At 34.8% G+C, this 17,581-nt stretch overlaps 1 protein-coding gene across 10 annotated transcripts in view; it reads left to right on the forward strand.

The window, feature by feature from the left end:
• The window catches only part of ERC2 (ELKS/RAB6-interacting/CAST family member 2), a 934,759-nt gene that overhangs the window by 450,949 nt on the left and 466,229 nt on the right, over positions 1-17,581 (forward strand). For 7 of the 10 annotated variants that reach the window (XR_015248352.1, XR_015248351.1, XR_015248353.1 and 4 more), the window contains 2 exons: positions 17-52; positions 10,626-10,819. Coding sequence is in view for 7 of the 10 variants with exons in the window: in XM_086697880.1 (XP_086554006.1) it covers positions 17-52; positions 10,626-10,819 (230 nt within the window). In the remaining 3 variants the exon portion in view is untranslated. The remainder of the gene's footprint in view (positions 1-16; positions 53-10,625; positions 10,820-17,581) is intronic. The other 3 variants (XM_086697884.1, XM_086697885.1, XM_086697886.1) reach the window with 1 other exon arrangement.

The following is a 17,581-nucleotide window of genomic DNA, read 5'->3' on the forward strand; positions in this document are numbered from 1 at the left end:
CAACTTTGCAATGTAGCAAGCTGAGCAGTTGTTCAATCAGATGTACAACCCAGTAAGTCATTTCTGAAAGTTCCCGCTGTAACATATCAAAGCATGAGGATCCATTGATCACATGTCACGGTGTACCATACTGGGGAGGTTTTAAAAATAGTTATGAGTCTCTTCCCATTTCCGTTTTGTCAAAAGAAATGATCTGTGCAAAGGCCACTGCCATTTCTTTTGAATGTGAAATTTAAAAATTAAGAACTCAAGAAAATATTGCCAGCTCTGCTATCACATCCTTCTAAACTTTATAGAAAAGCTGAGGTCAGCTGCAGATCTGGGCTCAGGGAATTCTTTCTTAGATCCTTCTAACTCAGAGTTACCTATGTGAAATGGGATAGCATTTCATAAAGTAGCAAGCAGCTCGATGTAAATTATATACAAATGATAGAAGTTAAAATAGGTTTAGATTTAAAAATAGGGCTATGCTCTTTGAAATTGGTAAATGATGAACATTATTGTGGGTTTTGTAACAGTTAAAAACATGTCATTTGGCCGAGGACAAACTAAAATATAGCCTCCTAATAACAGATAGTAACAATTCTGATTATAGCTTAATGGTACACAAAACAGGTAACTAGTAAAAATATATGTAAAATGGCTAGCCCAGATGCCACCACTGATTTTTTTAATCCTAATGACAGGTGCGCATTTATATGAAGCAGTTTATTTGTTTTCTTTAACTTATTAAAGAAGAAAGACCTTTTTGTTTTGTCAACTCAACTGGCTTACTGGGTGAAATATTACCTAAAGGTGACCAGAATTTGTCAGTTGGTAGATGTGATCTGTGCTATAATGCATTCTAATTACCTCCTATTTATGAATTCACATCATGGGAAGAATAGCATAGATAAAAGAAACAATTCAGCCAACAACTTTTGTTAAGCTGCTATTCCAGGTTACATCCAGCATGATATACAAGATGCTTGGGTGTATTTAATTAGATTCAACCTCCACTCTCCAAACTTTAAAACAAATTTTGTTTTCGCAAACAATTTCTCAATTTCAGTTGGTGTATCTTTATTAACCTCTTTCCCCAAATACGATTTTTAGTAGACCAGGAAAAATACTCCAGATTTCCTTTCCCTTAACATTTGAATGGGAATGTTAGTAAGCAGGCTCAAAACAATGGGTAGGTGAAGAAGGACAAAGTTTGGAATATCTTTAAGCTTGAAAATTGACCCTGGGAAAAATAAGTATTTTCATTAGATCATTTTTAAAAGATGTAAAGTAATCCCACTGAAATTGTTTCACATTTACTAAAGACAGGAAGAAAACCAAAGTATGTCACATTTTGGGCGTGTGCAGGACATTTTTTCCTGTAGCAGCAAAGATTTATCAGGACCACAATAGGATTTCAGCATCCCTGTCAGGATAGGTAGGACCAAAGAAATACCTCTGTTAACCTTTAGATCATTTCCAGAAATTTTGACAATATGGCATTTATTGGACTTTGCCTTCATATTAACCACAGTGGTGGGTCTCCAGGAAGCAAAAACAAACTTTACTCCTCAAATTAATGAAGCTAACCCATTGGTTTGGCATCCTGGACGTATAGCCAACCTCTCATTATTTTAACTCTCCCTGTCTGCAGATATTCTCAGGGTCCAGTTCTTTTTGGAACTGATAGGGATACAGCATGATAGATTTTCTATCCTTAAGAGTCTTTAAAAAAAATAATCATGTTTTCCTGGTTATAAAAATAACATATGGTCACAGTGGAGAATTTACAAAAGTATAGAATTATTGGAGAAAATAAAAATAACAGGATGTCTTACAACACAAAGATAATCACTAGGAACATCTGTGTGGTTCCCTACCCAGACATCTTTTTGTTATTCTTGTCCTTTCCTTTCTCCCTTTGTCTTCTTCTTTCTTTCCTTTCTCCCTTCTTCCCCCTACTTCCTTTTTTACTTTCTTCTGTCTCCTTTCTTCTCTTTTATTCTTATTTAATACTCTTATTTCTTTTCACCAAATTGTGTCAGTGTTTATTGAGTTGTAGATCCTGTTTTTATAACATTTCATCAGCATTTTCTCTAGTAACTGTTATTCCAAAACACTGTCTTAGGGATTATGTGACATTTTACTGTATTTACTCATTCCCCAAATGTTGCTCATCCCTTTCCTCCTTTTTTTTTTTTTTTTTTTTTGCCATTATATAATGCTCTGAAAAACATCTTTCCATATTAATTTCCAGACATTTCTGTTTTTCATGGAATAAGTTCCTGGTAAATGACTTTTGAAAGGTCCCGATAGTTCTTGCTAAGATGCATTTTAGAGAAATTCTAGCATTGACACTTCCAACACAATGAAGGCAGCCTTTCTGCCACACCCAACCAACATGGAAAACTGCTATTTTACATAACTTGGACAAATGTGTAGATGGAATTTTTTTTCTTATTTTAACTTTATTTTCTTTTATTACTAGAGTGGTTGAAGTTTTTAATAACTTTATTAGCTGTTGGTATTTTTCTTCTCTTAATTGTTTCTTTAAGTCACATAAGCACTTGTTTTTGAGCTTATCATTTCATTCATTGGTTTGTATGAGTCATTCTTTGCTTTATATAGAATCTTTGCCAGATTTGTGATAAAATTTCATTGAAGTATTTTTTAAATAAGTAAAACTATTTTTAGGTTTCTTGGCTTGTGTTTCCCTGTATGATTTTCTCATTCCTTTATGCTTAGAAGTCATTATTGGATTTCAAGAATAGACACCTACATTTAAAATTTTTTTAATGTTACCTTTCACATCAATTTAACTAACCCCTTTAGTTTATTTTGATTCATTTTGAAAGGTGAAGTTTTCACGTATATATTTTTAAATGATTTGAATGATTATCTAATTATCCCAGTACCATTTATCAAATAATTCTTTATCCACTGATCTTGATACTGTTCATTGTATGTCTCATTTGGATGAATGTCTTAGTTTCTGAGCTTCCATTTGGTTTTATCAATGTCTGTTGCTTGTTGAGTCAGAATTTTAATTATTGTTGCTTTATAATATTTTCAAAATATCTAGTGAAATAAATTCCACCCTAGTTTGTTTCTACTTTTCATTTTGGCTTGTTTTAGTATTATTAACCTTTAATTTTCTATTATTCCAAGTAAATTTCAGGATCACCCTTGTCAACTAATTTGTTAATTTTTATTTGAATTATACTCAACCTATAAAATAATTTTAGAATGATATCTTTCCAATATTATTTCTTCCAGTTCATGAACTTGATACAACTTTTGTTTATTTCAGAGATCTTTTACAGTAAAGGTTTGACATTTTTCTATTATAGGCTTGTGATAGTTCCTTTTTTTTTTTTTTTTTAATTTTTTTTTTTCAACGTTTATTTATTTTTGGGACAGAGAGAGACAGAGCATGAACGGGGGAGGGGCAGAGAGGGAGGGAGACACAGAATCGGAAACAGGCTCCAGGCTCCGAGCCATCAGCCCAGAGCCTGACGCGGGGCTCGAACTCACAGACCGCGAGATCGTGACCTGGCTGAAGTCGGACGCTTAACCGACTGCGCCACCCAGGCGCCCCGTGATAGTTCCTTTTAAAGATCCTAAGCAGTACTATATATATAATTGTTAAGTTACTAAAAATTTATGTTAGGTGAATTTTGGGGGAATGCTGTATTATTCCTTTTATTTTCTAACCAGTTATTGATACCTAGGAAATTTCTTTTATTATTGTATGTTTATTTTGAATCAGGCCTCCCTATACATTTTGGTGAATTATAACTTAATTATTTTTGTTAAATAAGATCATCTTATTGTCACTTCTATGCCCATTAATCTAAACTAAATCAGAATAAATAAAGATTTAGCTTTAAAGTCTTCCTGGGAACATTTTCTCCTAGAGTAGAAGTAAACCTACTTTTGAAACTCTTTAACTTTTACTTTAGTCACCCATGTAATACTAAGTGATGCTGTAATGCCATTTCGTAGGAATCTAAAATTTTATCTTTGTATCCTTATTATTATAATAATAACCTTTCTGCAGCTTAACTATCAGTCTCTACTCCTGGAGGAGTTTTGTCTTGTCATTATAAACACTGTGCAGGCTATCTTCAGTTGAATTCTTTTTCTTCCCTTAGTTCTTAACTCCAGCAAATAATATGTTTTTTTTTTCATCAGTCTCAAATACCTTCTTTGCTGTAACTCTAGTAGTTATTATGCCCAGAGATGGTATCCAGAGGTCTCATAAATTTTTAATAAAACTTTAGAGCTTCTGGGTCCTCAGCTTAGTGCATTGTACAATATCCTTGTTGCTGCAAGGCAAATGACTGATTTGGAGGCCCTGGGGGCAACTTTGTGACTGGCCAGGGCCCACTTGAGACCCCTCTGATGTACCTCCACACCTGTGAATTTTTCCCCTTGCCTGGTCACTATCCACTGAAATCCTGTCTCTTCTGCAAACGCATCTTTTGCAGGGCTCACATTTTATGCACTGGTTTACAAGAAAAAGACCAAGCATTTTTCTAGTCTAGAGAGAGAAAAAAATCTTGTTAATGTTCAGTTAGGTCTTCTTGATTTATAGGACTGTGCAATCCCAAGAACATGGTGGACTGAATTATAAATGCTTTCACAGTCATTTTTAGGTACAGTGGTTTATTTTTGCAATTTTTTTGCCTATTTATGAAAATTATTTGATTCACTCATAGACTAGTCCCCCAACACAATGGAAAACTACAACTATTTAAGAGACAATTCATGGCATGCACACAGCATGTACTAACACATGGACCCACACAAACACCTCATACTTGCTCTAGGCTTTCAGTGTCTAAAGAACTCAAGTAATATGTGCAATAACACTGAAGATTTGAGGTCACATGTTTTATTTAAGAACATCCAGAGAACTTCAGTTCTCTATTTTGCTAATTTTAGGACATTTCATAGTTAGAAGGGATTACATTATAATTGTATTTTCGTTTGAATGGTCTTAAAAAGTGTTAAGCATACAGATGATTCTTTTTATTTGTATATGTGTGACATAAGAAAAATTATTTTGAACATTTGTTTATTTATTTATAGCCTATGTGTTCCATCTGTGAAAAATGTTAGATTTTAGAATAGTTGTTATAAAATGAAAAATGTGAGTATTTCAGATGTACTTAGCTAGAATTATAAAAGAAGAATTTCCTTTAGAAATAAGTAGTATAAGATTCAAAGACATATCATTGTTAGATTTTTAATAAAGTATTGAGGCTCAGCTTTTATATTTTGTATTAATTGGATTTAAATAAAATGTAAATTTTATAATATGTTCTAGTTCTTTAATCATACAAACTTTATTTTAAAAAGTGATATTTTTAAAAAATGGGCACCTGGGAGGCTCAGTTGGTTGTGACCAACTTCGGCTTAGGTCATGATCTCAGGGTCCATGAGTTCAAGCTCCATGTCGGGCTCTGTGCTGACAGCTCAGAGTCTAGAGCCTGCTTCAGATTCTGTCTCACTTCTTCTCTGCCCCTCACACTCTGTCTCTCTCTCAAAAATAAACTTTAAAAAAATTTTTTAAAAACATAATATTTTGTTCATAAAGATGTGAAGAATGGAACTTTTTTTAGAATATTGAAATCAAATGTAATGTTTAAAGTAGTTTATATACCCTGTTCTGCTGTTCAGATAGGAAAGGAATTTTAAAGTGCTGTTAACAGACACCAAACCCCCAAAGTGCTGCAATCAGGAATCATATTTTCACTGTGCATAAATTTAGCAAATTATTGCTAAAACTCATAAGCATCAGGGAAGAAAAACTATCAGACTCATTAGTTAGTGTTCTGCTTATACTTTACGATCACGACTAATCATTTGTTTATTTTGAAAGAAATAATTTTTTTTTAAATTGTTAGGCCCTATTTCAAAGAGAGAATGCTATATAATATTATAATTGAACATTCCCTGCCCAAATTTCATAGCAGGTTTCTGGGCCAAAGTTAATGTTTTCCTTTTAAGCACTTAGAATGATGAACTGGAGTTTTACTGAATATAATCAATGTCTAACCTTTATAAGAGAAGTAGTAATAAACTTGCGATTTTTCATATTGATGATATCACTCTCCGGTTTGCCTTAAGCCACTTTTTGCTCTTTAATTTAAATTTAAATAACATTAACTTGAAACTTTGCCTTATTTCCTAAAATAGTTCTAAATTCTATAATTAAAATAGCCACTAGGTATTGTTATGTACTACTTGTCCTAAGTCATGACCAGATTTCTCTTTTGTGCTTGAATCAGGCTTTCAAAGTCAGTTTACATCAAAATTCCAAGGCTTGCCCACATCATTGAAGCTCCCCAGTTTGTTTTGATTTTTCCCACTTGTGGGGAAATTTCCTTACATGTGGAAATATAGGAAACATAATTGGGGGATCCTCAAAACTTTTACTGATCTAATATGTAATACAGACATTTCTGAAATATTCTTTCCCCAATTTCTGTGTTTCTGAGATGCTTGAGAGTTGCTGTCAAAGTTACCAGAAATATTTTGAGGCAGAACCAGATATCTAGATTTGCCTTTAAACCAACTGGTTTTAATCAGCAAAATTAAATCTCTACATTAAAAAAAGTATGCTTATTGATATTTTTTTGGTTTTAATGACTGGTGAATATCTTTGAAAGTGATGATATTCTTACCTATATCTATGATAATAAGTAACTTCTAAAACCATTAAATCCCCACCAATCTGTATTTTCAAGAGCTAGATTCCCCACTAATACAGATAGGGGACAAAGTTGATGTGCCTTAGTAGAATGCAATGGGCAATCACTTCTTGACCTTTGGGGGGGGGCTAATTTGAAATCAACGCATCCATAAGGAGAAAGAATTACTGTGTATTTTTACTTTAAACCTTGAATGGGCAAGAATGCCATGCTAGGAATTTGTTCAGATAATCATTACTCAAATATATTTATTATTTTTGTCTTCAGTGTCTGAAGTAACCAGCCATTCTAGGTTAAAGAACCCATGTTATAATTTGAAAAGGCAAGAGTATTGCTAAATGTAAATAAAGTGCTTCCTTCACTTCATTTTTAGAGGAGGCTCTGGCCTTATAACTTGGATGGAAGCATAGCTTTATAAGCTCAATCTCCTCCTGTATTTCTTTAGTATATGTAGTATAACCCTCAAGTCCATAGATCACAATATAACACACTCATGTAATGCTGGTTAACAATTTTAGCCCATCCTCTGAAAAGTTATGATTCAAGCCGAATGGAGGTGGCTACCTACAATATCTTTTATGAATTCTGTGGAGACTTTTGCCTCCACTACTCAGGTTGGATAGGGGGCTTACCAGCTGTCAGTCATGTGAGACTCATCCCTTGAATCTTTTCATGGACACTAATGATGACCCAGAAGCAATTGTTACTTGCCCATCTCTATACAACTCTTTCTTAATGCTTTCTATTGACTTACAAAAATTTTTTATAGGGTATCTATTTACACCTTTATTTAATTACCCTTCCAAAAATCCTGGCACGTATCATTGATACGGAGATGTATATAACTCAAAGGTATTCTTGCAGTTGCCCATTCCTTTTAAAAAGAAGAATTACTGGCACCCATAAGTATTATCTAACAGATACCAGGCTAACTGTAAACTTGACTATGATCTCTTTTAATAACATGATCTAATTTTAGTATCACTTGAGGCCAACAGTGGTCTAGATTGAGGTATGTCTTTTGCTAGGCTTTCTGTACTTCGAAACATCCCATGAATCCTTTAACAGTATTCATTTGTTGGGTTGAAAAGAATACCAACCCACCTAATTTCACCTGGTGTCGAAAGCTGGCCTTAGATTATCTTTTCTTCACAGAGCTAAAAGAAGGAATGTGTTCAGATACCCATCCACCAGCAGACTGCTTTTTCTGTAAGCCTAGCAGGAGGCTTCTCTAAGGTATATGTAGTATCTGGAAGAAAAACTAAATAAACCCATGAACTTAGCGGTATAACAAGCCATACCAATGGGATGCATATCATAAAGTAATACTCATAATAAGAATACAAATGAATAATACCTTCCCTATGTTTGTTATTTGGTAGTTTTTGCTGTCCTTGGAGAAGCTAACCCCTTTGTCCATAGTAGTCATAAGACACAGGGCTAAATTTAGAATCTAGGTCTTGCAACTAGTAATCCTGTACCCATTTATTAAAAGTAATGATAATAATAATCATAAGAATAAAAACAACCAAAATAAAGCACAGTGGCTAACTGAACTGCTAGCTCTTTGCAAATCTTTAAATTAGAGTCAAGAGGGAATCCTAAATCAGAAACACCCAATCAAAACCTATTTAAACTTCTTATGTTCTAGCTTCTTATTACTCAGTTCATGAGTCCTTTTTTGTTTTTTTTAATTTTTTTTTTTAATTTTTTTTTTTTTAATTTTTTTTTTTCAACGTTTATTTATTTTTGGGACAGAGAGAGACAGAGCATGAACGGGGAAGGGGCAGAGAGAGAGGGAGACACAGAATCGGAAACAGGCTCCAGGCTCCGAGCCATCAGCCCAGAGCCCGACGCGGGGCTCGAACTTAAGGACCGCGAGATCGTGACCTGGCTGAAGTCGGACGCTTAACCGACTGCGCCACCCAGGCGCCCCCATGAGTCCTTTTTTAAAGATCTTAATATTATTGGTTGGGTAGTTTGAGAAAAATGTCATGAGAAGCTTTCTAGCTGCCATAAAATAATGGTAACATAGCATAAAAGTGGAAGAGAATTAACATGAATATTTTGTTTTCTTTTTCTTAGCAGTTTTTAAAATTTTATATTTTAAGTGCTTTTCTGATACAAGAGAAATGAGTTGATTGTTATCACAAATAGGAGTAGGTATATGGAATAGTTATTTTCTTTTAAAATAGAGTGTCTACTCTGTATTTTAAAAGTGGAGATTAACAAATTTAAATATTCATTACTTCAATTTAAAATAAAATTGTTAGGTGAATAAACTTCTAAAGGCATATTAGCTCAGGATTCTCTTTCAGATTATTTAAATTATACTGAAAAAGCTCAGTAATCTATTAGAATAAAACCTAATGCATATACTAAGTAAACAAAAATAAATGTTTTCTGAGAAGTGTTGGTAAAAGGGAATAAACCAGTACCTGATAGTAGTATGTTGAACTGATAAATTTTTCCAAGTTCTTTTGCATAGTTGAGTTTATGTGTTGAGTAAGGAAATCTTAGATTAAAGAACATGAAAGCAAATTATTTTTTCCTATCCTCATGCTTAAATAATATGTTACATGCAAGAATATTATTCTAAAAATGATTTTGTCATAAATAAGAAATTTCTTTGTATACTAATTTTTTAATTTATTTCAACTAAATCATTGCAAAAAACTGTCAACCTTGTAATAGCAGTATTAGTGTTAATTTTTCTAACCATGCATGATTCATTTAACCCCACAGTAGCTATAGCTTGCTTGCCTTGTTTTTTCCCTGAAATTAAAAAAAAAAAAGTTATAAAAACACAATGAACATCTGTTCTACATAGCAAGACAGCAGAACAACTTAAGTCCTAATAAATTGTTAACATTGTATTATTTCACACATGGATTTTGGAGATACATACATATATGACTTCTCAGAACTTTCTCTGTTGAATGTGCACTGTTGTTAAACTACTTGTTTTTTCCCTGCCTACTCTTTGAAGAAGTCAATTAGGAATAATGGGAAACAAGGGGTAGGCAAAACATTGCAGTGCAGTGTTCTTTCCATCTGTCTGAGAATATTTCAGCCAAAAGTTTATTTTGGGAAAAAAAAAGCCATAACACACTTTCAGACACACAAAACCACAAATACTTTGGCTGCAAATTATTCTGCAGTGTTGTTGCTGTGTTGTTGCCTATGTATGTTTTTGTGTGTGAAGCTGCCACCCACCCATGCATGTGTTTGCAGATTCTTGTCTGTGTGCTTGTTCATGAATTAGCTCATCCTCCTCCTGGTTAAGGTTAAATTTCATCAAGAGAACAAGAATTTATGGGTATGACTGTTAGCTGGAAAGCCCTTCCTCACTTGCAAGTCTGTCTTTCAACCTACATCTTCTGCTGAAATCTCTCAGTGGGATGAAGTGTTCAATGAACAGTCAACCAGTCTCTTATATGTTACCGGACTTTACATATACCCTTGCTGGTTCTTGGAAAAATAATTTAATATTGTTTTATCTCAGTTTCTCTACTGGGAAAGGAAGCTGTTGGTATGAATCTCCTCCTTAACTGTGAGGAGTCGAATTGTCTTCGTTCTGCTTGCCAAAGCATCAGGAATAAAGATGTCACAGTCTCTACTCCCAACCATCCCCCATTTTTTGGTGGGGGAAAAATACCCCAAAAGTAGTAACATTTAATGCAACAAAATATTAACAATAAAAGAAACTTCCCTGTGAAACTGTAATATAATTTAAAATCAGCATTGTTCCAAGGGAGCTGAAATGTAGGATTTTCCATTTTGTCTTTTAACTGACAGTATACCCATAATTCTTGATGGTTATTATTTTTTCTCCAAAGATAATTTCTGGGCCATTGGTGACTGCACTACCTATTGTTCTAAATTGTTGTCTTAACTACATTCTTTAAAAATATAATGTTGAAGGCTCATAATATTGAAGATGACTCCAGGATCAACCCTGAGTTTGCAGACCGGATAAAACAACTTGATAAAGAGGCATCTTACTACCGTGATGAGTGTGGCAAGGCCCAAGCGGAAGTCGACCGGTTGCTGGAGATCCTCAAGGAGGTGGAGAATGAAAAGAATGATAAGGACAAGAAGATTGCAGAACTTGAGAGGTAAGTTCTGCAGTCATGTTATGAATTGTCAGCAATGAGTGAACATGGGCTTAAGTTGCCCATTGCAGGTGGTGGGGGATTTGGAATGTGCATTCCTATTTCAAGTTGGAAACAAAGAATGGGGCCTATTAGGGATGATGTGTTTCTCTAGAACATTCAAGAAACCAACTGGCTTATCTTTTGAGCGCTTATGTACATCTTAAGTGTTTAAGAAAGAAATGGCCAAGTTTCTTGAGTGATGTCCCTGATTTCACATTTGGGACAGCAAAGTGTGTGAAAAATTGAGGCTATGACTACTTGAAACCTTAGTAGTGGTTGTTGTTGCTGTTTTCCCATAAAAGACAAGCATTTGTGGTTTAGGTTTGTTTCAGGCAAAGAATATGGAAGAATATATTTGGAAATTCATTCAAGATAGGATAAAGGGAAAGGAGCTTGCATCCTTTGGATGTCTTTTGGCACACCACAACACATTCATCTTGGGATGTATCTTGTAAGAGGACCTTATAGCATTTGTTAAATAAATATGTTTGAATAGGATCTAAGGCAGGTCTACCTGATAGCAGATTCTGTCTAAAAACAAAGACGGTTGTATCAGGATTCCAGAACATTTAGATTTTCAGATAAATCATATCCATATTGTATTTAGGTATAGGATAGACTCTAAAAATAAGCTTTCTATCAGTGCTTTTTCCTATATTTTATATAAGGAAAGAATTTCTGAATAATCTTACGTAACTCCATTACCTCTGAGGATTTCTTACTGGTTCAGCAATAAGGCAGAATTTGTCTTTCCTAGATTCAGTCCATATGGAAGAGATCAACAAATTTTAAATAAATCAGTGAATGTCTGCCAGCTCTGATCAAGACACTTGTGAGGCCTGAAAGGACGTCAAGACGTGCAGAATAGCTCCCTATGGCCTTGTGGAAAGCTCACAGGCTGTACTGACAAAAAGACCTGGGTTCAAATTTTGCCTCTGCTTCGTGCCAGCTGTGCACCTTAAATCTTGTTAGAAATGAATCTCTAACAATCTCTTAAAATATATCATACTTTTCAGGTGCCAGGTCCTGGTGCAACAGTTCTATTATTAGAATAGTTGAATGCTAAAACAAGTAAATACTCAAGGTTAAGTGGCCATGTATTAAATGGATAGGTTAATTCTCAAATTTTCAACATTTTCAAACATAGAATTTAATGTATTCAGATTCCAAGTCAATTAGTATTTCACTTAAAATCTTAGTATTAGTTTGATGATAATCAGAATTTTATATAGTGTGACCAATTTTAGCGATTAAATCAATAATTTCTTTTCCTGACTAAGCATACAAATTAAAATCCTTAAGGGCTTAATTTTAATTTTAAGATATGGGAATGTTCTCTCAGTCTATTGGTTCCTAAAAGCACTTTTTAATTTAATTTAATTTAATTTAATTTAATTTAATTTAATTTATTATTAATTAAATTTTTTTTAATGTTTATTTATTTTTGACAGAGAGAGAGCAAGCGAGCAGGGGAGGGGCAGAGAGAGAGGGAGACACAGAATCCAAAGCAGGTTCCAGGCTCTGAGCTGTCAGCACAGAGCCCTATGTGGGGCTTGAACTCATGGGCTGCAAGATCATGGCCTGAGCCAAAGTCAGATGCTTAACTGACTGAGCCACCCAGGCACCCCATCACTGTTAATTTGAGATGTATCTACATGGCTACCTTGGAATTATACATTAGGACCAAAACTTTCCTTAAAAAGCTAATGTAAAGTCACAGGGAAGTTATGATCACATCTCTTTTATTGGTGAGGAAACTGAGACCCTGTAAGGTTGAATTACCTTCTGGAGATTGGTCCTGTGGTCAGAAAAAGGCAAAACTGTAATGTATGTTTCCTGACTCCTACTCTTATTATTCTGAGAATCTGTGAGTCTTTGAAAGGTGTAATATTATCTATTCCCTAGATAATATTTATAATATTGTCTATCCCCTAGATAATATTTATAATATTATCTATCCTCTAGATAATAATAATAATAATAATAATAATAATAATAATAATATGTATATTTTATGCTCACAATGTATATCAGGCACTTTCCTAGGCACTTGACCTGCAATACTTTATACCATTTAATCTTACAACACAGAAAGTATCATTATCTTCATTTTATAGATGAGAAAACTATGACTTATACAGATTAAGTAACTTTCTAAAATTTCAGAGTTTATAAGAATGGAAGTTGAAATTTGAACCCAGGTCTGACAGGTGAGTGACTGAGAACAATCCAATCTACCAGGGAGCTAGAAGGAAGAAGTTAGTCCAGTAGCACTAAATAGTTATATAACTGGCAGAGAGGCATCGCTGCTGGGCCACAGGAGATCTGTCTCATCTTTATTAGCTTTCATGGAAGCAAGTGATGGGCTCCACATTTTGAAGGCATTTTTCTGTACTAACCCAGCTCCCTAGAACTGTAACTGAAAAATCAGGATCAGCTACTATAAATATTTGCATAAAAATAGCATAGTCTTAGTTGGACAAACAGGTCTTAGCTGGACACTAGTGCCATTAAATCATCAAAAATATTCAAATTTTAATATCCTCAATATGGAATGCATTAAAACAACAGTGATTTTATAGGCATTTATCTTTATGTACTTTCTGCACATTTTCTTTATCTCTATCTTTGCCTTTCCTTAAAGCTGATGCCTCCCAAGCACTGTAATTCATTAAACGTGTGGTGGGACTTGAGTCTGTCCCAGTTCTCTGCCTGCCTGTATCTTGGGTCCAGCAGCAGAACATAGTCTGGGAAATGTCTGAGCTCCAGCCCCAACCCAGGCCCCAAAGGAGGTGGGGGTAGAGAGCAAGAGGGAAAGTTTCTTGGGAAAAGGAGAGCTCAGCCTTGGCCTGCCTTTCTGAGGTGTTATCTGCTGAGCTACATGTGTATTCTGACCAAAACATCTTCCTCGTTTGTCAGGCAGCCCTTTTGAAATTGGGCAGTGTCTCCATTTTCTGGCTTAAACTACAAAATTCCTACCTCATAATGTTGGGAACTAAAGATTTCTTAGCAATGTGACATATATCTCCATTTTAGAGTCATGGAGGAGTGTTTGCAATTAAGTTTGTGATTTTGAAAACCAAAAAATTGAACTTGAAATAAATTTGTGGTCTCTGGTCTGTAATGTGACCTACCAGAGTGAAAAGACTTCTTTTTAAAGGCAGCAAGTGTTAAAATATTCCAGAACTTCAGTCATGTGCAACAAAAGGTTCAGGGTTAGTAATAATATAACTCAAATGACACGGACACTGGCCTACTTCTCTCTTAGAGGGCAATTCTTGTTTGTTTTCTACTCTGATAATCTTCCCATTTTTTATTTTCTCCACAATGTATATATTCAAAATAGCATTTGCCTGGCCCTTACATGGTTGCATTTACCTCTTAAATTCTACATGAATGATGGTTTTCATCAGCCATTGAAAATTTTGCTTTTCAAAATGCATATTGTACAGTGTGATCCCCATGTGCAGTCTTTCTTATAAAGTCTTGCACTTGATGCTGATGGCTCAGCAGGGAGCTTCTGCCTTGGACAGCAGGGGACTCTGGGGAAGTTTGACACCCGTGGGTGAAGGACTTTGAGCATATCTCTGAGGGTTGGTCCAAATCAGGTCGAAGTCTTTATCTGATCACCAGTGCTAGATACCACGTATGCTATATGATCAGATAGGCAAACATTAGAGGGAGTGAAATATGTGGTCTTTCTGTGTCAGTGCCCATCAAGGGCTCTGAGTTTAATTTAGAGTTTCAGAATTAATTCTGCCTTAGGGAAAAGAGAGAGGTTAATAGAGCTCTTGTCAAACAAGTCCAGCTGCTACTGGATTTCTGACATCTCACCCATGGGAAGGAATTGGTCAGGTAACCTTTCATGTAATTATCTTAAATATGTTAAGGGGGGTTGTTGGTATATGTCTAGAAGACAGGGAATTCCCAAATCAAGCCCTCAATTGCATCCCTCCCCACTGTGGAGAGGAGAGTGGGTCCTTCAGTGTTCTACTCCTAAGACATAATAACATTGGAATAGAAAACAGGTAGCACTTAATTAACTGGATCAAGACATAATGTCATCAGACATTCAGACATTGGAGAAATCATTTCAGATGCCTCAAAGCACCTTATCTAAGGTTGAGAAACAGACTATGATTTTTCCTTCTGAATTTGTTCAATAATGTGTTGACATAATTTCTCTGATGCCTTTCCTAACAGGTTTTACAAAATGTAGACTGAAGCTTTACTTAAAAAAAAAAAAAAATGATGATACTGTGTTCTAGAAGTCTCATGATATGTCAGAGAAACCCGATACTAGTTCTGTTTGTTTTGATATAAACTCTTCTTTCTGAGAGATTTCTATTTATGTTTGTTAAAGTGTTTAAAGACCTTTCAATGAAACAAGTGGCTGATGGTTTTGCACCATCCCTAGCAACCCTTGGGAAAAGGTAATGGATATTATGGATGCCTTTGGGAATTTGATGAAAACTAGGAACCCTTGGAAAAGGCAACTAATCTTAAATGTTTGCTTACTGTTTCAATTTAGGATTCTCTAAAGCTTGGCCATGGATCATAGTTTGATATACCTCTCTGATCAAGAAGGATTTGAAGGAACAGCTGGGGCCAGTGTCCCCACTCTGATCATGGCCTGATCTAACTTGTTTTTGATCAGTTGTGTGTTCATGATCATGAAACACTCTGCAAAGGGATTTCAAATATGAGGGATTATTGAATCAATGCTTTCACCATGTGTTTTATCTTGAATTTTCTTTTTGAGTTTTATCATCATGGTCAACATTGTTTTCATTTGAAATGTTCTTATTTAAGCTTTCTCCGGATGATTTATTTTTCCTTTCTCTGTGAAATGCTTAAAATTACTTCTTAATAGTATGGAATGGTGGGAGTCCCATTGATAGATAGCTGGTAACCTGTTTGTATATCCACTTTGTTTTTTACAAAGAGCATTATATAGGTTAACAAAATGAATGTCCACTATATGCTCCTGTAGTAGCCTGAAGAAGATCATGACTTTTTTTTCTTTTAATTTTTGCTTGATCTGGGACTTTATTGTTTTGACTTATTAGAAGGGCATGTTAAATATTTTTGTACAAATAAGTTATCACGCATCTGGATATTTTCAGTGATGAAGTATGATCGTCATTTTCACAACTGAAAAAAATTACTCTCAGCTTTGGAAGTTGCTCTGTCCTTTTTTGGGAGGCTGATAGGAGGGCAACATCTCACCTGAAGCCCTTCTCACAGTGTCTTTGATCATTGCTAGGTGCCGTGCTTTGTGAGCATCGAAAATGGAAATCTTTGAACAGAAAGCCAAATTGCCCAGCCCCTTTTGTCTTTCAAGGAGGAAGGAAGAATATCTTATAAGATGGTTACTGGTTCAAATAAAATCTTTTCTGACATCAGTCCTTACCACCAGCTCTAATACCTTAGTAACCTCCATTTAAGTTTATAAAATAAAAGAATTTTATATGCACATAGATAGGAACTTTCCCAATGAATAAACCACCAGAAAAGGGCAAATTCCAGCTCTTGGGTTGCTGGAGTATACCTCTGGTTCACACCAGTGCTTACAGTGATTATGCATATGAGAGCAGGTACTGGTTTCTTATGTATAATATTTAATAGAACAGCTTACAGTGTGTGCCCAGGGCTTTTTGAGGTAATATCAGATAAAAGTTGCTTTATTGTCCTTCATTTGGTTATAAAACCTGCTAATATAACATCTGTTGGCTGTATGTTTAAAACTAATGCATTTCCTTCCTTTTATTCTCTTTTGCTATCCCTTTTCCTTTCTGCTTATCCTCCAAATTGCTGCTTTCACCCTTGCTCCAATCAGCTTGACTCTCAGGTCAGTACTTTGAGTTTTTCTTCTAACTGCCTTTCCCCCCCTAAGCTCAATTTATTGCTTGCACTTGTTTAACAAACACATTTCTGAAATGGTTTTCCTCTGGCCACCACATTTTTTTTTCCCCATTTCATCCCATGCCTAGGGATGGTTTATTTTTATGAGAAAGCTGTATAGGTGGGAAAGGGCAAAGAAGAAGATGGAAATAAATCACTGTAGGATTATTTGATACAATTTGATTTCTGGATTATACAATCAGTAAGAGAAATCAGAGTGAAAACTCCCTAGTGTGTTTCTCCTGAGCAGCTCAGAAAATTGATTGCATGATGATAAAACATGTTGCAGTGGAAAAAACAAAATGCAGGATGCTAAATTTAATCTAGGAGAACAAAAGATTTGCCTGTGACACAGCAACTCAAAAGCTGAATTTAATAGTGCAAACCACTCAGACTTTTTGCTTAATAAATCACTATGTTTTGAAAGATTTATGATACTTTTTTAAAAGTCACTTTTGAAAATTATCAGTGTGTTGGTAACATATTGTACACACATGTTATTTCCTGTCATTGTTTTGGTTTTTGACTTTTTTACTTCATTTTTATTAGCCATAAGACATACTTTAATTACCTAGGGCATAGCATATGGAACCAAATATAAAACTCGATTCCATGTTGACTATGTACACCCCAATATTAAGAAGCAAAATGAACGTTTTGCTTTAGAAACACATCCCAGATTTGATTCCTCTAAGATAGGGGTCCAAGTCAGTAATTTGTTCTCCTTTAAGTCAAGCAAGGCTTTTCTTTACAATAATATGCAGTAATATCTATTGATTTCTTCAGTCAATGAATTTACCAAAAGGTACTTGCTGTATG

Source organism: Puma concolor, chromosome A2, assembly GCF_028749965.1.
Source record: "Puma concolor isolate L17-30 chromosome A2, mPumCon1.1.hap2, whole genome shotgun sequence".
Lineage (NCBI taxonomy): Eukaryota > Metazoa > Chordata > Mammalia > Carnivora > Felidae > Puma > Puma concolor.